Below are 21917 nucleotides of genomic sequence, written 5' to 3'. Positions count from 1 at the left end.
ATATATTTATTTCTAAATTTATTATATAATTTAAAAGATAAAAGATTGTGAAAAGATTATGTTTCCAAATAAGAATGGTTGGCAGGTTCTGGGAAACATGATAGTGGCGGTGGACTCTTACTATTTCTTCCATCTCTGGGTCAAGGCTTTTGGTGCCACGTGTTTAACTTTTATTTTCTCTTTTTCCTTTTTTAACCGTGAAATCACAAGTTGCTATTTAATTCAACACCAAACCAAACGCTGCCCTCAGTTTCGGGGAATCCCTCTTCTCTATATTCATTCCCTATTTTATTATATATTTCTGTTACATTACTATCACTCGTTTCTTCCTTCCTTCTTTTGCATTGGTGAAGCACCGCACCCTTTGCTATAAATAAACAACACCACCTTTCTCTGATCCACTCGTTACACCTTAATTCCACGCATCGCTTTCTTCTCTTACCTCAATCCCAACAACACAACAACCTCTCTACACACTGTTACGTTAGAACATCATGGGTTCCTCGCCGAATTCAAAACCTAAGATTGTTAGAGGCACCGCAGGTTATGTCTTGGAAGATGTTCCACATTTGGCTGATTACATCCCCGACACTCCAGTACGTCGTCGTTCACCACTTTTTACCTTCCTCCTACGCCCTATTCAAACCTGCTTCTTCTCCGCCGCATAGCTTTTTTTCTCTTTCGCTTCATCTCTCTGTAACTTTATTACTCAATTAATGTATTATTTTTCTGTAACTCTTTCGCAGACATATACCAATCCTTTGCAGAATAATCCTGCTTACTCAGTTGTCAAGTAAGTTTCATATATATATATATCTATGGAATATTTACGTTCTTTCTTCTTCTTATTTTTTGCCTTTTTATTATGCTTTTTACGCTCACTTTGTCTCATAATTTTAATTTACTTGCCACTTCTCAGACAGTACTTCGTTCACGTTGATGATAGTGTTCCGCAGAAGGTTAGATTTTATTAATATTTTTTTTTTCTTCTCGTTCTCTCTGAAGAACTTTTTTGTATTATTTTATCATGCATTAACCAGACGTGCTCCGAACATAATATAGAAATCGGAATTTAGATTGTCTCGGGAATCTTGTACTAATAATAAATTAAACCGATGTCGTTATGAATTCACGATTTCTCCGAATATGGAACATCATCGTATGCTAGTTATTGACAGGAAGAAAAAAAGTAACCATATGGAATGGACATTAATATGTATTACTGAAATTGAATTTATTCTGTCAATCTTGTAATAGAGTTTGACTGGTTTAGATTGAATTGGAAAACGATAGCACGAGTTTCTGATAGGTTCTGGTACAAGTTGGTTGTTGCAATTTAACAACTAGTGCATTACTTTATCTAATTTTTCTTTTTAATTACATGACAGATAATAACTAATAAAGATAGTCCAAGAGGGATACATTTTCGGCGTGCAGGACCTCGTCAAAGAGTATGTGTTGGTGTGTTTGGCTTTATCTTTGGAGTGCCATTTTTGTGTTTATGACCGTATGATGGTGGATTTTCAGGTGTATTTCGAAGCAGATGATGTTCAGGCTGCAATTGTGACATGTGGTGGTCTTTGTCCTGGGCTAAACACCGTGATTAGGGAAATAGTATGTGCATTATATCACATGTATGGTGTGAAGAAAGTTTTGGGAATCAATGTAAGTGGATCCTACGGACTAATCATTTTAATGATTTTCCAAACAAACTCATTTTCTAATGTTGATTGGAAAGGCAACGAGTGTAAATTCAAACGCAATGATAGAACAAATTTATAGTAATTCTAATCGCTTGATTTTCATTTTGTCTCGTTAACTAAAATATACTGTGATTTGAAGGGAGGATACAAGGGTTTCTATGCTCACAATACTATATCTCTAACCCCTAAAAGCGTGAATGATATACATAAGCGTGGGGGAACTATCCTTGGTTCATCAAGAGGTGGACATGACACCACTAAGATAGTTGACAGTATTCAAGATAGGGGAATTAATCAGGTATGTTTCTGATTCTCTCTATTACAGCATATAACTTCACTTTGAATGTAGTAATATCAGTCCAATAATTCGAGCAATTTCAGGTTTTTATAATTGGAGGAGATGGTACTCAGAGGGGTGCAGATAGGATTTTTGAGGTATATATAACTTCAATAATGAAGATAACTGAGCTTCCTACACAAAACAAACACTTCAATGTTGAGATTTGACATCTGTGATAATGAAATTGATTTCATGAAAGTAGCAACTTATTAACAACCATCTTGATTATCCGTGCAGGAAATTAGAAGGCGACGTCTGAAAGTTGCAGTAGTAGGAATCCCTAAAACCATAGATAATGACATCCCGGTATATATCTTTTTGTCCACCTTTCTATTCCATATGGTGGATAGCAGCTCTTCCAGTTATTGCTCAGAATCCATTAGCATCATTAACTTGTAAAATGGTTTTATGTTGTCTCTTGCTGAATAGGTTATTGATAAGTCCTTCGGCTTTGACACAGCTGTGGAGGAGGCTCAACGTGCTATAAATGCAGCACATGTTGAGGCTGAGAGTGGTGAAAATGGCATAGGTGTTGTCAAGCTTATGGGCCGGTATAGCGGTAAGATTCTTGTTGAATGACATAGGACATTATAGACCATGGTAAATTCTTTTCTTGATGTAATTATAAAATCTAACTTCCCTTCATATATGCTTTATTGTGGATTGATGGTGCAGGGTTTATTGCAATGTATGCTACTCTGGCCAGTAGGGATGTAGACTGTTGCTTAATTCCAGAGTCACCCTTTCACCTTGAAGGTCCAGGTGGACTTTTTGAGTTTGCAGAGAGAAGACTGAAAGAAAATGGCCACATGGTTATTGTGATTGCTGAAGGGGCAGGACAGGAACTTGTTTCTGAGAGCATCCAATCCATGCACAAGCAGGATGCTTCCGGCAACAAACTTCTTCAAGATGTCGGCCTATGGATATCCCAAAAGATAAAGGTGTGGATTTGTGACTTTTGACTGTGTTATCCTCTTGATTTTTCTTTATTTCAGACTTTGGTTTGGCTTAGAATGTTTGAAACAAAGTTCAGTGTCCACTTCATGAATTTAAAATGTTGTCCACTGTTTCTGGTTTTCAATTTGATGATTTCTTTATGAAACCTTGGAGAAGTTGTTCCAAAGAATTATTCCCATTTGCACTTGGTCTATGAGAATCTCAAAAAGTGACAGTCTTGAAGGACTCGTGGTGGACACATGATCGCTGAAGGATTTGTGCTGTGACAAAAACATGCTTTACTTTCTCATAGACAATTATTTTATAATTGAAGAAAAATTATCCATGAAGATGTTCTCTACCGCTTATGTTAAGCATGTTGATTGTTTGATCTTGCAGGAACATTTTTCCAGGCAGAAGACAATGAACATAAATCTGAAATATATAGGTATGCAAACATAAAAACTAAATAGCTATATGGGTGTGTATATGCATGTGTGGTTGTGCAAGTATATTTATGCATGCACACTGAAAGGAGGAAATACCAAACATTATTTTAACTGTATTGCAGATCCAACGTATATGATCCGAGCTGTTCCAAGCAATGCTTCTGACAACGTGTACTGCACACTTCTCGCTCAAAGTGCTGTTCATGGAGCCATGGCCGGTTACACTGGCTTTACCAGTGGGCTTGTCAATGGAAGACAAACGTACATACCCTTTTATGTGAGTTCTGCTTCTGCAGCATATATATGATTAATTTGTTGGAACTTGATGAATTTATAAGAAGCAAGTTTTGAAGTTATGCTTAGGTGAATTAACTTGTAATGCAGAGAATCATCGAGGGCCAGAACAAAGTAGTGATAACTGATAGAATGTGGGCTAGGCTTTTGTCTTCAACAAATCAACCCAGCTTTACGATTGCCAAGACTATCAGTGAAGAAAAGAGGGAAGATGAAGCAACCGGGGAGCAGTAATTTCACTCAGAAAAACAGCAACATTTTTCACCTTCCTATGTACATTATGTTACTATATTCGTTTTATCTTTCATGTCTTGCATTGTAAGTAGTGTGTATCTTTGAGCTATCTTTTTCCCCTTCCATGTCCAAAAGATGGCTGTGGAAAGCTCCAAGATATTCATCGTATTATTCTTCTATTATGCATTGTAATTAATTAGTATATAATTGAGTATCTCTTTCTTATTATTATTATTATTATGCATTGTAAGATTGTACTTATTAGATTACTTAAAAGCTTTTTTTTATTTATTTTAATTCTGGAACCGAATTTTCATAACTCTTTGCTCGCGCTACTGTAATTAGAGTTAACTTTGAGTTTTCAAATAAAATAAAAATTACCCATTACATGAATAATTCCTGTAACGAATGAGTGCAAAATGTCAAATTATTACACCTATTAATTGGATTTATTTTATTTTCTAGGTGTTTTCGTAGGAATTTTACTTCAAAGAACTTTAAATGAATGGATTTATATCCTAAGTCCGAACGAATGTGTTGGTTATTTTCACAACTAGTTCATATACGCGTACGTTGAATGCTTCAACGTTGAATCGCTGAACATGCAGTGCATCTATCAACTGGGTTGAAAAGGGACTCAATGGTCTTTATTTTATAATTATTTTGGTGGGTGGTGTGGACTAAGAGTATATTTGACCTATGGTCAAAGGTATGGGACTTCTAGATATTAGAAACCGTGTAAACTGATAACAAATACAGAAACCAACTTCCACAAGAATTGAATGCATGTTCATAGTTCAACTAGATGAATCATCATCATCAAGACGTTCTAGACTGAGTTTTCTTTACATCATTACCTTTGTTTTTTCTATCAAAGTTAATTGTTTTTTATTAAACTAAATATATTTTCGTTTCTACATTTTTATGCAAAATTTTATTTTTAATCTAAATTTTATATCTCTTGAATATTTGTAGTAAATAAACTATTGAAATAACTTTCATAGATGTTCTAGTCAAGATGGTCTCTTAACCAAAGCATGTAGTTAGGTAGGTTAAATTCTGTGGAACTCTACTTGCAAAAGATACTTCGACGTTCAAGTCAGTAAGAGCTAAGAGCATAAAATATATGGGTTGGAAGTACTCCCTATTTTGTGTATTAGATGATCCTTTCTGTAAAACGTAATCTGGTATATATAAATCGAGTTGTAATCTGCCTCTGGTCATAATTTTGTCTTAATTGAGTAATTAAAGCTAATTGATCGAGATCCCTTGAGTTGTACTACCTCATAAAGTTAGATACACAAATCAGAAAACAACCCATAAATGACCAATCATCGGACCACGCTCATGACCTTACATGCCCCCAGTCTCAGGCGTGGGCCAATAAGACTATGATGAGTTGAAAGTAGGAAGATAAATCATTTGTTATATTCCATCGGGTTAGATCCATCAACTTACAATAAATTGTATTATAATATAAGAAAAAAATATTTTTAACCCTTTTTCATTTTAACTATTGCTATATTTTTTCTCTCAAATCACTTTTCTTCTTTTAGTGTCTCAATTGAATTCGTAAGCTTGTTCATATCATCTCTCTCATCCTAGATAGCTCTAGGCCTTTGTTCGAGACTTAAGAAATCAATTTCCTTAACTTCCAATTATTATTTTTTTGCACGTTTCGATTATATTTAATAGCTTAAAATCAATTTCATTCACTTAACCGAACAAGCCTTTAGTAAAATGTGAAATTCAGATTTTGCAAAACTAAGTAGACCAGTCAAAAAAGAAAACCATTAATAATATTTTCTTACCTTTTTAATTAAGTTATTTTTCTCTCATAAATTTTCAACCGAAAGGATGTTGTTCTAGTCAAGGTAGAGAAAATAGGCTTATTAAGAGGATTTACGTTTACCTAATTTCATCCTCAATTAGACAAGTGGTAACTTGAATATGAGGCTTTTAATCGAGTCAAAGTTCGATTTTATGTTAGTTGACCTACTTCTTAACATTAACACAATTTTTTCGTTGCAAACATTCAAACTAACTCCTATAATTTAGTAATTTTTTATTTTTTTTCTTAACAAAACGTGGTTGGAAAAAAAGTTTATCTTTTTTCAATTTAGACTACCATGTTTCATGAGAAATATTCTGATTTGAATTAAAAATGTGTTGATTCTGATAACTAAAAAGGTTTTTTTATACTCGGTATTTTTTTAATACGACACAGATACAAACATGAAGAAGATACGTATAATCTTTAAAATGTAGGATTCGGAGATACAAATCTATATATTATATAATTATGAATTATATAAATTGACAAAAATTATGTGCACAAGTATGTCTCAATTTTTTTTGGAGCAGAAAGATGTTTTTTTATGACTAATTCAAAATGATTTGTTACTTATTTTTATAATCATAATAAAAATTTATACAATAAGTCAGAAAATTAATGTATTTCTCATTTTTAGAATTGTGTTATAACCGTGTTAGAATTGTCTCCAACAAATACTTTTTGAATTGAGAGCTTTATTGATATGTATCTTACGAGTGTCAGTGTCTGACATGTGTGTTCGATACAGACACATCATTTAAGAGAGGCGTGCCCGAACCTCATAGAGTGAGACTGATGTGACAAAAAGTAATTTAACAAATATTACATAAACTTTGAAATATTATTGATTGTTAAATGAGTGTGTGAACAGATAGCATCAAGTGACCTTCTCATAACTTTTTTATTGTACATAAAATTATAACTAAAGATTTTGATTAAATAAAATCAATTATCTAGTTAAGTTTCTTGACCAACTACAATTGATTTAGGAAAAGTAGAATATGAAATCTTAAATATAAATTTTGTTATGGCTATTGTTGACCAAAATTCAAGTTGTAAAACAATTTTTTCAGATAAATTTACGTCATGTATTTATAATATATTATTAAAAAATAATAAATAAATGCCATACATAGAGATTAATTACTTGACCAATGTCTTTATTAGGATAAAATTATTATATTTAAATTACTTTCTGAATTGAAGTTGAAGCATATATTAATATTGTCACAAAAAAAAAGAGAGAAAGATTAATGCATTAGGTGAGTCTGTTCGTGAAGGATCGATCGAATGGGAATCAGATTCGTGTTAATGGTGAACAAGCAAGGACAGACTCGTCTTGCACAGTATTATGAGTACCTCACTCTCGAAGAAAGACGAACCCTAGAAGGCGAAATTGTTCGCAAATGCCTCGCCCGTAGTGATTACCAGGCATGTTTATGTGTTTCTTTCTCTCTTTTCTGCGTTTTCATTGATCATAACATCACATGTAACTAACTAAAGAGTAATGTAACAAGATGACAATTCCTGTTACAATTTTCTTAGTTTTTAGAATTGCTTCAATTGGCAATGTAATGGATGTCAATTAACCACAAATCATGTTTGCATTACTGTATGTATTATTTATTCTGATTAGTTACTTCCAATGGTTTGTTAGCTTAATTTTGATATATTAATATAAAGATTTTGATTGATTGATTATTGTTGTTGTTCACTGGTAATTGATTTACGTAGTTGTAGCTGATGCATTTTCGTAATGGACAGTGTTCATTTGTTGAGCATCGCAACTATAAAATTGTGTATAGACGCTATGCATCTCTGTTTTTCCTGGTTGGAGTCGATAATGACGAGGTAAATCAAATTATTTATTAGTGTTTCTCATTCTGAATTGATTTAAACAAGGTTAAAGAAGTGCTTTCCTCACAAGTGCTCGTGGCTTCAACAAAGTTAAAACGTATAACAATTTTGGTGGATAAATATTATATCATTTGAAACCTGCTTCTACTAGATTGTTTTTTCTACCTTGGGTGGATAATTTTGCAGAACGAGCTTGCTATTTTGGAGTTTATACATCTTTTGGTCGAAACCATGGATCGACACTTTGGCAATGTGGTAAGTACCGTTGTGATTGCAGTTTTATGTTTTTCTCTCCCTGCCATACTTTCCAAATGTATTTTCTTCATTCCTTTTCCTGATTTTAGCTAACACATTTCATGGCTGCACTTAAATTTGCAGTGTGAGCTAGATATCATGTTTCATTTAGAAAAGGTTCATTTTATGTTGGAGGAAATGGTCATGAATGGTTGCATTGTGGAGACAAGCAAATCAAATATCCTGACTCCAATTCAACTTGTGGATAAAAGTTCGTAAGAGAAACAAAAGAAGCACTTCTGGTAATTTTTTATATTTTTTTATATTAATATTGGTTCTCTCTGCAATTATTTTACGTGTACAATAAAGTGAATTACAACAGTTAATCTCCAATCTTTTTTATTAAAAAAATAGCAAAGGTTTTCTTTCATTTTAGTTTTTCTCCCTCCTTGATTGTATTGAATCGACCATTGATTATGTTCCCAAAGGGTCAAAAACACTTTCATGGTACTTAGTGTAATCAATTCTCCTAATAGCATAAGCAATAAATCTCATCATCGGTCCTTAAAGACCTGTTCGACCAGTTGATCTGTAACATGTGGTTATCTAAGAAATACGCCAACTTGAGGTCAAAGAAGCCAATCCCTTGATACTGCGGTTCAACACTTCACTTTTATTTTATATATTGAAGATTTCGTGGAAACTACGTTTTAGTTGAAATTATAAATGTCACAGAAGGTTTTTTTTCTGCTTTTTGGGATGGCTATTTCCTAAGGTAGCACAATGATCAATTCAGAAGTTGCTTCTTGCTTATGCTGGTCGAAAGTCAGATCAAACTGTTTTCCTGTTACCTGTCTTTCTCTAGTGATGCCTACTAAATGTTATATCACTAAGCACAAGGGATAGAGGAAGAAATACTTGTATTTGCAGTTTAAGTTTCATATGTTTATAGAAGATAAATTCAAGCTTGAACTTTTACTCGTTTTACTAAATAAATCAACCTCGAACAAATGGTTTGCCTCAATTATTATACATATTTATGTGATGTGTAAAGTAGCCAGACTTCTTTTTGCAGTCTGTTCATATCATTTATCATAATATACATATATACATACATATACATATATAAATAAATATATATATATATATATAGAGAGAGAGAGAGAGACATTTGGAGTTTGCTTGACCAAAACAAAATGTGCATGTGTATTTGATGATTTATATTCCCTCATGACCGCAAAATGTTTTCCACAAGGTTGTGACATTTTTGTATATAGAGAATACTTTACGTAAATCATGACGAATTGTATTTTTAAAGACTATGCTAACTACAAATCATCTGTCATTCTCACCCTGTACTTATGTGATCATATTTTAAAAGTGGTGTTAGAAATACACTTTTTGTATTAGTAAATTTGTAAACATTAAGAAACTTGATAGATCTTAACTGATTTGGAAAAGCGTCTTTGATGTGGATGATGCACAACGATAGTGACTCTTGCTCTATGCTGCGATTATGTTTTCCTTGTTTCTCATCATTTCCGCTTCTCCTAATAAACTGCTTTTGTAGGCGGGATTGTCCATAAACTTGTTTGCGAGCTAGAATGTTAATCTACAATACCATCTGTAAATTTCCACAGCCTGTGTATAACTAAAATGTGATAACAAAGATAAAAAAAATCAGTCAGTATACGTCAGATGCATATTTTGACAGAATCGCCAACCTTTACAGAAGGGCTGAGCCTTGAATTCTTATCTCAATTGGACAACTATAGTAAACAAACAATATAATCAACCGACTCCACACGGCACATTTTACTGAACCTTCCCCTAACGTTTATAAACTTTACACAGTGCCACTTAGTGACTGCTCCCACCCAATTAAACTTTACACTTTAATAAATACAAAAGGAAAGCAAAATAAAGAGATCAAAGGTAAAACTTTCAAGAATTCCAGAATACGTTAGTGTCACTGCTATACAACGAGGGATCTTGTATTTCCTGGTTGGCCACATGACAATCAACAAGGCGCGCTTGAATAATTTTACAGAGGGCCAGACCAGAAGGAAGTATCCACCATTCACTTTCATCCCTGGAATAGCCCACCATAACACATATATGCAAAAGGTTGTCAAATAGTGACATAAAATAAATCTGTGGCATCAATTTTCTATATCTGCTAAATTTATTGTTAATGCAAAGAAGGTAAAAGCTACTTACATACTAAAACTCCAGGATTGAATGGTAGAAAGCTTGTTGTGTGAATGAATTGTATAATGTATAAATCCACAAAAGAAAGCAACTACCTGTTTCAAGATACCCCAATTTATTGTCAAAGATGAAAACAAATACTTGGGAGTCTATTTGATACCACTTTGAAAAATGAAATTGAAATACAACTAAAACTATGTGGTACATCTTAGTACGCAGGTAAACTAAATAATTCAATAATGTCTTGCGTCACATTAAAAATAGTTTGAAACAAGTACAGTTTAGCAGAACTTACAACGTTGACTAGGGACATTAGATTCCACAAAGCATAGAGTCGAGCAAGCCCAGCTGATCGCTTAGGTCCCTGACTAAACAAAGCACTGATTCCAGATGGAAATGGAAATAGGACACCGAGAGGGAGGACAAATAAAACTAAGAAGAAGCTCAACAGCGAAAGTGAGTACATTTGAAGTAAGGTAAGCAACACTAAGATAAAATCTCCCAGCAGAAGGATAGAGATAACCAGACCTACTAGATCCTGCAACAGTATGAGTTAGAAAACGTCCGAGGGATAACATACAGTTGACAAGGAAAATATTTTAATACCTGATGACCAACGGGCTTTGTATTATAAATGATAAAAGCAAACGGATAGTACACAGTTTTCTTCTCTTTAAGTGTTCTTAGGCTTTTAGCATGCAATATCCCACCAGACATCCTTCTAGGCATCATCAGGTGTTCATTGCTTGTCATGCGATGCACGGGGGTTCTGGGACTTGAAAGTAAACTGCACATAACAAAGCATTTCTTAGAAAGTTTCATAAAATTATCAACAAGACAAATAATATGTTACAGCATTACCATGTCTGCTTCTCAGTAATTCTTGAATCGTCATAACCTTCGCATGATGAGGACATGCTTTCATTCTCGGTAGCATATACGACAATTCCAAATTGGCAATATCCAGATGCTGTAGGCTGAAGCCATGCAAGATCAATACGTACCCCATATGTAGCCAACTTAGGGTTAGCATATGCATCAATCCAGCTGATAACAGGGCCAAAAGTTATTTTTAGATGTCCGCGGCGAACCAGGCGTAATTGAGCATTAAGACCGGCCACTAATCGATACCATATAGTTGGTGGAACAGACTAGAGAGCAGAAAAAACATAATAATCAGCCAATAAAATAAACACTCAGGATTTCACAAAAAGGCTAAATTCTATGTTGAGCAAACCTGACTCATGATGCTAGTTAGAATATTATCACTAAGAAGAGAGAAAGGACTCGTGTAACTTCCATCTCCTCCAAAAACTATAGACATAGGAAATCTTTGATAAAGGTGAGGAGGCAGTTCGGGTCTTTTCTCATCCCCGCCAAGAAAGAAGTCCAGATATGCCAGCATCAGATCAGATGTTGCAGCCACCTGTATCATGACAGAGTAACTAACCATTGAATGATTCTAATTTCTAATAAATGAAAATCCCTGCATTTGACAGATATAATAAAGTAAAAACAACAGAAGAATCAAATATGTCCATCAAAGAAAACAAGTTTTAGATCCCCCCAAAACATGCATCAAACAGTAGTTAATTGGAACCATTAGTAGGAGGACAATGACAGTGGGGAGTGTTTTGGTTTTGGAGTGGAATTTGGTAGAGGAAGCTCTGGCCTCTCAAAGACTTGAATACCTAGAAGGCTACAAGAGTTTTGTAATATAACGTATCCACATTCCCCTCATCCCTGATCTTGTATCTCATTGATACAGATCCAGGGGCAGACGGCTTCTGTCTATAAACTCTGATCAAGTTCTATCACCAGGTCAACTAAAGTATAAAGGACACCATGTTTAGCCTACGGATATTTTAAATTACGTGAACATATTGCAAATTAAGTTCACCAGGGCAATAATGAATGACCTGCAACATAAGTTTAGTATGCCAGGACCTCAGAGCCCCAGTTAAGGTAAGGGACAAATTCATAAAATTAAATATGAAGTACCTTCAGCCCTTCATAGAGTGCTCGTGAACGACAAGAACGCAAGCATGCATGATCATACTCCGATCGAACAAATTCTCGAATTTTCTGTAATTTCTTTCTCCGACACCTTTGGAGCCATGACCAAGCAAGGGGGTATGCAATGATGCAAAGGAGACTATAAATAGACCCTTCCCACCAGTGATAAGTAGCTAAACTATTAATGTCATCCACAAATCTATTGAAGGCATCTTCATATCTGCAATAAGTGATATACTTAATAGTTAAAAAGCTCAATTTTAATGCATATCGTGAACTAAAAGCCTCTTGCAGGGGGTGTTTGAAACTAAAATACTAAACACATATACACTAAATAAGGATCAGTTATACTTTAATGAAAGAGAGGCATACACAATAGCTTTTACTTGATCTGGAGGACAATGAGGTAGATGCCATGGTTCACTGAATGTATTTGGACCCTGGAAATACAACCGATGCACATGACTCTGAGATTCCTCACTTCTGTTTGTTTCCATTATCTGAAAGAAGACAGAAACACAAAGTTAAACTTTATTGTAACATCGAACTGAGTTCCAAAGGTAGTGAGCGTCAATGAGATTCACAAGGAAGAAGTTGGTTATGGACCTCATTCAGTGATTCCAGAAAAGGAAAAGAGTGATTCAATCGAGTGTCATTTCGAGCAGGTGTAACAGCTGGCAAATCATCCCCAGCTACATATTTTACTCGTGCAACACTGAGAACTATAGCAAGCAGGACAAGAAGGCCTAAGAGTAGAAGACCAAAAAGCCACGGTCCACCAAAAGTGTATACCAACTCTTCAAAAGCTGTATAACAGTTTGGCATGTGATATCTATCAGATAAGCACTCGTATGGACAAGGAGTCTCTGCCACACCACCTTTTAAAAAGGAAATGGGAAATCAAATCAATTGATGTTTATGCAATAAATTTTATCATACTAAAATGAGATTACTAGGAAACCTTCTAACTAAAAGCACACAGGTAAATAAGTTAGCCTTTACACTTCCCTTAAGGTGTGATGAAAGCAAACTTATTATTAAAAATACCTCGAACAGGTATATAAATGGCACGATGTGGAAGCTCATGAGACGGGCAGTCATGACAAAGAGCCCGGTCAGATCCAGTGAGATTTTTATATGTACCAACAGGGCATTCCTGCAACACAGTTAAATGCAAGCAACCAAGACAAAGCAACTGAGAAGTTGATCTTTGAAATTTCATTTCAATTATGAGACAGGAATTGACAGATTTAATGATAAAAAAGTTCTGTGAGTAACAGAAAACAATTACAAAGAACTACAGTTCATGATGTCAAGCCACCTAAGTCTTTAAATCCCATTCCAACTACACAAATAATTACTGAAAATTGCAAAGGATGATTGTTCATGTACCTCACAGAAGATACCATAAAGCCCTCTCGGACAAGCAGTTCCACTGATAGATCCTTTTTTTCCAGGAAGGCCCTGACCACCACCAAATCCTCCTCTGTAATGAGAAATAAAAACTCAACCAAAAGGGTCCAGAAAGATGATACTTTAAGCACATATGAATGCACATGCCCATGACTTACACTAGCCAAAAACAACCCAAAAGAGTTGGAAGGTATGAAAATCAAAGCATAACTTCTAAATTAGAACAGATAATCCTTGCAAGTCAAATTGAGGAGCAACAGCAGACAATGATGTAATTTTATGATTTCAAATTTACAGCCACATCCCCTACCAAAAAGAAAAATCCCAGTTTCTCCTTTGGGTAACATATCCAAGTATACATCAATTTATCTACAGAGAGTAGCATTAGAAAATGACTCCAGTTACAGACCTGTTGGCTTAGTCGAACAAGCCATAAGCCAAAATAAATTGTATTCAATACCACACCCAGCAATGATATTCACAACACTAATTCAATAGTCATGAACCTGCTTCTAGCTCTAAGAATCAAATAATGCATGAACTAGGGCAAACAAACAAATCTTCAGTCACAGCTGCTTAAAACAAATGCAGTAGATATAAGTATACTTTGCTATAATACCAACCCAGTAATAATGCTCCCCTTTACACTAGCTAAAGGAACATATTCATCTCCAACTGGAATATTAGACCAATGAAAGTGAACCCTTCCACCACCTCCACCCCCACCACCACTAGGACCACCTTGTCCGCCAGCAGTTGAGATTATAGAAGAGTCACCAAGTACCAGAGTCTGAACAAACAAAAGAACAGTTCCACCAGAACCACCACCAGGACCAATGCTTGAAGTAATCCCACCATCCTTCCCTCTTGTGTCATCTCCAAAGCTCTCTCCATCAGCTCTAAGAGAGCCGTTCAAAGTCAAACTTGACATTAAGTGCTCCAGTGAACCCATCACTGTCAAAGAAAATAAATAATTACACAAAATCACCCTTTCTTTCACCTAAAAACGCTGAGTAACAATAATTGTGGTCATAACTAAATTTTAATTAAATCTTACCAATGATGCCACCACCTGCAGTTGCACCGGCTAAACTACTATTTCCACTGCCACTGCCAAGTTCACATGGCAAATCAACATCCCCGTAAGTGGAACCACCTTCAATGAAATTTCCATTGTAATATCCATCCCCACCATACCCTCCATGTCCACCTCCACCACCAATTCCATTTACAATATATCTTCCCCTACCTAATCCACCAGTACAGCCTGCAAACGGGTTGAAATAAAAATAAAAATTTAATAAGCCATCATAACATAATGCAAGCTACCAAGTGATGTATGAAATTCAGTACGGAGTAAAGTATTTAGAGGAAATAACCATACCCAGCCCAGACACACTGATTACTCCTGAATAAGAAATATCTACATTTCTAATCCAGTGAAAGTGCACAACAGAACCTGTTATGATGCCTTCAACAATAACATCCTCAACCCGACATATCTGCAGTAGAAACCCATGACAACTATTATCCTTTATAGAAAGAGATCTGACCAATATAAGAATTTCAGCTTTTATGGGGTCTAAAGAAAAACCTGAAGTGTGAAAGCCAGTGACGAATTCACATTACAGTCTTCAGGTGGATGAAGCAATTCCACAGGACAATTTTCAACTTCACAGTAGAGTTGTGGACTCCTGCCATTTAACAGTCACAGAATAAAATAGTCAACCAAATACAGAAATTTGTGCCAAAGCTTTCTTATCGTGCATTGCATAAACTTACATGTTATCACCGGAAGCCTCTAAAGGTCCTCTTAAAACAGATCCAGGCCCAACCTTTTCGTTTCAAATATGATGGTTAATGAATTAGCACAGATATAATAATACAGCCACACAGTTCATAGGTCACTAAATCAATTTTAAAAATTTCAAAATCCCAAGTCACAAATATACAAGGAACAATACAATATTTAAGTCATCCATGGTAATTGTTGTATGTGATGTGAGAAAGGGCAGAGATTTCTTTAATACATATTTATTAAATTCAATATTCTTTGCCCTTTAGATGCTAAATATGAAAATTTAATAGGTTAGTGATATAGTGGATTCTTCCAATAGCTTAAAACCACCAAATTTCAACATCAAATGGAATAGAAAAAAAATATTATACAATATGATTAACTAAACTGACATAATTATCCGAACTTTGTATCAGAGAAACAAAGCCTCAAATAGAATTTTAGTCTAAATTAAATTTACAACTTTTAATCTCTTATTGTGCACTAGACCTATTCAACACTAAACCAAATTTACAGGGCACACTTTGCAGCACCCAAATAGCCAGGTTTGGTGTTAACCAATTATCAGTGAACCATTTGCACACAAAATAACCCAACTTAAACCTTCAATCTCCTAAATTTCTAAGCCTAATCAGATATCATTAAAACCTAATTTATTGCTTAAAATCTTCAGCCTAAATTTGCAATACCCAATTAGGGGTGGGCAAAATGCATGAATTGAACTGAACTATTGCAAAATTGAACTAAACTTTAAAAGTGGTTTGAGAGAACTGAATTAAATTGTATAATGGTTTAAAAAAATGAATTAAACTGAACTACATCATTGAATGAATTAAACTAATTTGAACTACTATAAATTGCATGAACTATATGAATTGTTGGAGTTATTACCAGTAACTATCTTATTTTGAAGTATCTTTTCCAACATCATAAGTTATAGTTCCCTTTAGTTCAAGAAGTTCTATTTATGAGTAATTCAGTTTTTAAAATCCAAATTAATAGTACAATTCAGTGCAGTTTTTGTTTTAAACAATTCAGTTTTTTTTATGCAGTCCAATTAAGTTCAATATCAATTTGATTTAGTTCAAATACTTTTGAACAACCCCACCCAATTAGAACATTAAGTATCCTACCTTAAACGTTCAACCCATCAGGATTCAGGTTTATAAACCCTTACTGACATGCTAAATCCATGTCCATTGCTTAACAATTCATTTGTCTTTAACTGTCAGTTTAAATTCATAATATAAAACGGCACAACAAATGGAACTTTTAACACTACCAAAGCTTTCCTAAAAGAAAATCCATCAAAACAAACCATATGATATGACTATCCAAGATTAGACATCAAGTGAGCACAACTATCATCGCAACAAAGAGAAAGATGAACATTCTTCAAAAACAGTTGAAATGCTTCTAAAGAAACAATTAAGTGTCATAAAGAGCAATATGAGCACACAAGACTTTAACTTACATTTATACTATAAAACAATGACAAAATCAGATGTTGCGCTTCAATCAAGTTTCCAGCTCCAGACAAGTTCAAATATCCTTGTCCATGAACTCCCAAATTTGCATTAGAATGAATAACAGATGACTCCTGATAACCGCCACATGATTTAGCATCTCAGAGTAAGCAATGCAAATTAAAGTTGCGCTGGAAATGAGAAAAAATACAATAGGATGACAACCTTGAGAACAACCAAGTTGCTAGCTTCAAGTAAGGATGTTGCAACAATTGGATCACCATTGGCATCTATATACATCTTGGAATTCAACATCAGATGAATCTTGACAGACATACGAAGAGCTCCATATATCTAATTTAAAAAACAAAAGGAAAGGTCAAAAGATCATGAATGGGAACACATTATTAGTCTCTTCAAATAAACCATCCCATATATAAATACTAAACTGACAACTTTCAGATTTAGTTCGTAAGATATGATTTTTGAAAGAAAAAAAAGTGGAAAAGAGGAAATGAATAGTAAACTCTATTGGAAGTTCTTAGTTTGCACCTAGCAAGTCAAAAATGGAATCGAGTAGCTTGTGAAAGCACCTGAACTGAACCCAAATGAAAAAAATACAACTGTTCCAAGAGAAAGAGGCCTTTTGTAGTTCTACTTGCCTTGACTACAGAGTCACTCATCAGAAGCTCTTCCGCCATTAACTCAAACTCTGATGAACCATAATGAGCAAGCCCAAAGCTTAAAACAGCACCAAAGGTCAAACGAATTAGTCCACCAACCTGCAAGTTAATAAAAATGGTATTTTGGATATCCTTCAAACTCTTAAATGCGATTACGAAAAAGATTGCATTAAAAACCCAATAACAGCTCTTGAAATGAAGCAATGTAACTTCCTTTTAAAGTTACAATATTAACTAAATATATGAAATAGGCTTTGTCCGTTGTCTATCAGTTTCTGGTAATTATTTCAAAATATATTTTATCACCCAACCCAACAGAGAAGTCATAAAAACATTGACCAAGAAAAAAAGGCAATACGTAGTCATCCAAAATCAAGTAACTTAAACTGTATTTAAAGTACCAACAATAACTAATTAATGGCCAGATATTCTTCTGAATATGTTTACAAAGTGTTTTTTCATCTTATTTATGTTACTCTTCTACCTGAAAATGTGTCTTCTTCTTTTTCCTAATATTAATAAGTTATTCCATTTGGCAGAGAGATCAGTATTTGAATCACCTGAACACGACTCCAATATAACGGAAATAATGCTTTTGCCTGATTCTGGACATAAACATTTGTCCAAAGAGGCACTTTAGGAAACTCTAACAGAAGAGTATCAGTTTGAGTAGACAAATTATGATTGCAAATGGTAAGACTCCGAGGAACAGCATCATAGTACGTCCCTGCAGCACCTGCGTTGTCAGAACATCCAAGACTAATACCTCCTGCAAAAAAACAGAACAAGCTTCATATATGTATGTGTGTACTTACTTATCTGAAATCAAAACAATTTTGAGGGTTTTCTCTAAATTGAAATAGGACAAGAGTATTGTTTTTAAAACACTAATCATCATAGCACACCATGAATGAAGAATTTTGTATTGTCATGTCTGCTGAAAACATTAATTGACACTCGTCCTCCTCCACCGCCAGCAAACCCACCACCTCCAGTGGCACTGATTGTGCCAGTTCCAGTCCTGCACTTGGCAGAAGACATGAATAGTTACAAACTATATGATTTAGATCAAGCAACCTGAAATTAAATAGAAATAGAGAATAATTGAACCTCATGAAAGTGGTGAAACATTTGCTAAGTTTTTGCACATCGAAAACTACTCAATTGCATGCAATCACTCTGAAAACATTCTTTAAAATTCCACACCAACAACAAGAATACAAAGCAGTAAAACAAAAAGACTCCACAATTGAGATCATGTACTAATAACAGTGACAACAACTGCTAACAACAACAACAACAAGCCTTTTCCCATTAGGTGAGACGTGCCACACAAATCAATCAACAACATAACATTCTATCTCACGTCTATAGAGTATAGACAGATCATTGTCCCTTAGATCCTTTTTAATACTTTTGCCTATAGTTTTTCTTAGACTTCTCTGCTTCTAGTGATTACACTGCCTGCATCTAACCTATTCCCATAATTGGGGATTCTACAAATCTTCACAACTAATTGCTGAAATTTTACCATTTTTTCTACCATTCATGCAATCTCAACTATAACTGCACCACTCCGCAAACATTCTTTAGCATTCCAAACCACAAAAAAATAAACATTAAAAAATAAAGAGACTCCACTAATCTCATTTACATGTATTTCCGAAAAAATAAATAAGAGTTACAAAGTATACTACGAGTCTACGATAATGAGATCACGTACTGACTGTCACAATGACACTGACTACCAACAACAACAACCAAACCTTTCCCATTATCTGAGATCAGCTACACTGATCAATCAACACCATAATACTCTATCACATATGATGTCTATAACTAAGTCATTAACCTATAAATCCTTCATAATAGTTTTTCCTAACTTCCTATGTCTCTGATGATTAGGCTACCCAGCATTTGATCCCCTAATTGAGAGATTCTACGAATATTCTTCACACATGCTCAAACCTCCAAAGCTTAAATTCTTACCGTTTTTCTACATTTCATGCAACCTCAACCTTCTATCTACCACAATCATTCCTAACTTACGGCATACTGACTACCAAGCACAATACTACAAACAACACAAAAAAAACTTATCTCACTAGATAAGGTAAGCTATGTAAACCACAATGTCATTCGGCTCCTTAAAGAGCAAAGTTTCTGAGATGTTATCATAAAACCCAATTAAAAATGCAAAATCAAGATTTAGAGGCTGACACGATACATTACATTCTATGAGCTTTAATAAAAATGCTGCCACCGGAACCTCCTCCACCTTTGATCCCACCATCTCCTCCATTTGCCAAGAGATCCCCAGACACATCAATGGAATCAACAACATCAAGCTTAATCCTCCCTCCTCCTTCCCCTCCATACTTCTCCTCCTTACTAGTCGTCCCACCCTTACTCCCATAACTCCACGGCTTATCCAGCGAAGACCACGAGTACGCATCCCCACCCCAAACATCATCCGGAAGCTTCGTATTATCCGAAACACACGTGGCGCCTCTCCCGCCGTGCCCTCCTCCCGCCCCTTGCGTCCCCGATGGCGTCCCACTCGTCTGCGCCGGCGGCGCCCCGGCCAGCCCGGTCACGTTTATCACCGAACCGCCGAACAGGCTCGCGTTGCGCGACGCCACCAGCACCGTCCCTGCCACCATAACAGCACCACTCTGCAAACTAAATTCGCCACTCACGTTTATCAAAATCGCGCACCCCAGCACGGGGCAAGTCAAATTCACGCCGGGAAGTATGTTCAAGCTCCCGTTCCCTTCTATGTACACGTCACCATCGAAAAGCAGACTCGAATTGAGATCGCACGTGGTGGCGAGCGTGCCCGTCCCGTTTAGACCCTCCTGGCACGTGAGCGAGGGCGGGTGAGGCAGCGACGGCGGCGGCGGCGACGGAGGCGTGTAGTCGCCGTATAGCGCGTCGAAGTCGGAATCGAGGATCGAGAATCCATGGTGCGAGTTCTGGGAAGCGAAAGAGAAAGTGAAGTATAACAGTATTGAAAAGGTGGTTAGGTGTGAAAGAGGTTTGTGAAGAGTGTAAGCCATTAAAAAGGAGGCAAACTCATCACTGAGAGCTTTAAGGTGTTGAAATCGATTCCAAAGGGAATACAATAGGGTTTGGGGTTTCGATGAAACGGTGAATTGCAACGATGAACGCTGAAGAAGAAAACAGTGAGACAATAATATTATAATATTATTATTGTTGAGGAACAAAAAAAGAAGGTATGAAGAAAATGTAGCAGTGGAAGTTAAGTTAGTGCAGGGAAAGAGATAAAAAGAAAGAGAAAGAAAGTGAGTAACGTGGAAACGGACGAAGGGGTGCGCCTGAACTCAACAGGTGGCTGCTACCTACATACACTGGGGGCAACAACACGCACGTACGGCACGTGCCTTTCTTCTTCTATTCTTTTCTTTTCTCTTCTCTTCTTTCTCTTCTCTCTTCACCGCTTCACTCACTTTTCTTCTTTCTCACGTTACCAGATCCTCATTCATCAATTGGGCTCACACTCCATCTCAAGGCTGCTTCTTCCTGCACCTCCATATCTTCTTGTGTCACCCCCATATATTTTTTATATTCTAAAAATACCCTTTATTAATATTCTGGATTACATAATCCAGAAAGTCCTTTTCTAGATCCAGAATTAGCTTCTGAATTATGTAATCTGGAAGCCTTTTGTTATTAGCTTCTGGCTTACATAATCCGGAAGTCTTTTCTATACATAAAATTAGCTTTTGGATTATGTAATCCGGAAACCTTTTTTTAAGAGGAGTAATTAGTTTCCGGATTACATAATTCGGAAGTCTTTTCTAAATATGAGATTGACTTTCGGATTATGTAATCCGAAATATATTCGGATTACATAATCTATAGGCTTATTTCAAATGCAAAAAAGAGTTTTGGATTTTATAAATCTCAAGAACACTTCCAGATTCAGAAACAGCTTCCGGATTATGTATGGAGGTGGCACAAAAAAGGAGAAAACGGTATTTTTACATTTAGTATGGGGTGGCAGAAGAAGGTATGGAGGTGTAGGAAGAAAGAGTCCCATCTCAAACCACCAGCCCAGCCCAGCCCAGCCCATAAAACATATTACTTTCTTCCAAAAAAAAATCAGTGTACAAACAAGTTTGTTAGACGTCAAATTCTTACCATGTGATAGTTAGAGGGAGTTATACCAAATATTAGGCATTAATAAAGTATTTGTTATATTAAAAAAATTATTTATCATTCTTTTTTTCAAAGACAATAGTGCTTTTATTTCTTATAATTTATTCTTAATTATATTTTGAATTAAAAAAAACAACATAAATTATTTATATATCATTATTTTCTTTTCTTGTTTTTCTAGAAGTACACCGAGTACCTCTTTCCTATTATAAAACGTGATTAAAAAAATAAATTTTAATTGAATAAAATATTGTTGTGTTTGATAAT

The 21917-nt window shown here is 35.3% G+C and overlaps 3 protein-coding genes across 3 annotated transcripts; 2 read left to right on the top strand and 1 right to left on the bottom strand.

Annotated features, from left to right (window-relative positions):
* The first annotated feature begins 219 nt into the window (after positions 1-219).
* On the top strand, positions 220-4184 carry LOC137812812 (ATP-dependent 6-phosphofructokinase 3-like). Its single transcript, XM_068615029.1, has 13 exons — positions 220-596; positions 747-793; positions 920-959; positions 1389-1451; positions 1528-1665; positions 1843-2001; positions 2085-2138; positions 2281-2349; positions 2473-2602; positions 2719-2984; positions 3379-3427; positions 3551-3705; positions 3813-4184. The coding sequence occupies exons 1-13, from the start codon at positions 495-497 to the stop codon at positions 3954-3956; spliced, it is 1416 nt and encodes a 471-aa protein (XP_068471130.1). The 5' UTR covers positions 220-494; the 3' UTR covers positions 3957-4184.
* A 2822-nt stretch (positions 4185-7006) lies between these two features.
* Positions 7007-8903, top strand: LOC137812825 (AP-4 complex subunit sigma-like). The gene is made up of 4 exons (XM_068615047.1): positions 7007-7221; positions 7555-7641; positions 7834-7902; positions 8026-8903. Exons 1-4 carry the CDS (start codon positions 7081-7083, stop codon positions 8158-8160), a joined length of 432 nt encoding a protein of 143 aa, XP_068471148.1. The 5' UTR covers positions 7007-7080; the 3' UTR covers positions 8161-8903.
* Positions 8904-9552: 649 nt separating this feature from the next.
* Positions 9553-20870, bottom strand: LOC137812824 (uncharacterized). Its single transcript, XM_068615046.1, has 22 exons — positions 19701-20870; positions 18374-18489; positions 18029-18237; positions 17448-17567; positions 17011-17139; positions 16794-16919; positions 15304-15356; positions 15116-15215; positions 14906-15023; positions 14579-14788; positions 14145-14475; positions 13501-13594; positions 13156-13264; positions 12715-12986; positions 12481-12608; positions 12094-12328; positions 11330-11518; positions 10954-11243; positions 10699-10879; positions 10388-10630; positions 10102-10187; positions 9553-9973 (listed from the first exon to the last, which is right to left on the bottom strand). The coding sequence occupies exons 1-22, from the start codon at positions 20525-20527 to the stop codon at positions 9826-9828; spliced, it is 4314 nt and encodes a 1437-aa protein (XP_068471147.1). The 5' UTR covers positions 20528-20870; the 3' UTR covers positions 9553-9825.
* Between the last annotated feature and the right edge of the window lie 1047 nt (positions 20871-21917).

This window comes from Phaseolus vulgaris, chromosome 2 (genome assembly GCF_000499845.2).
Source record: "Phaseolus vulgaris cultivar G19833 chromosome 2, P. vulgaris v2.0, whole genome shotgun sequence".
Lineage (NCBI taxonomy): Eukaryota > Viridiplantae > Streptophyta > Magnoliopsida > Fabales > Fabaceae > Phaseolus > Phaseolus vulgaris.
This window is presented reverse-complemented; position numbering and strand designations above follow the sequence as displayed.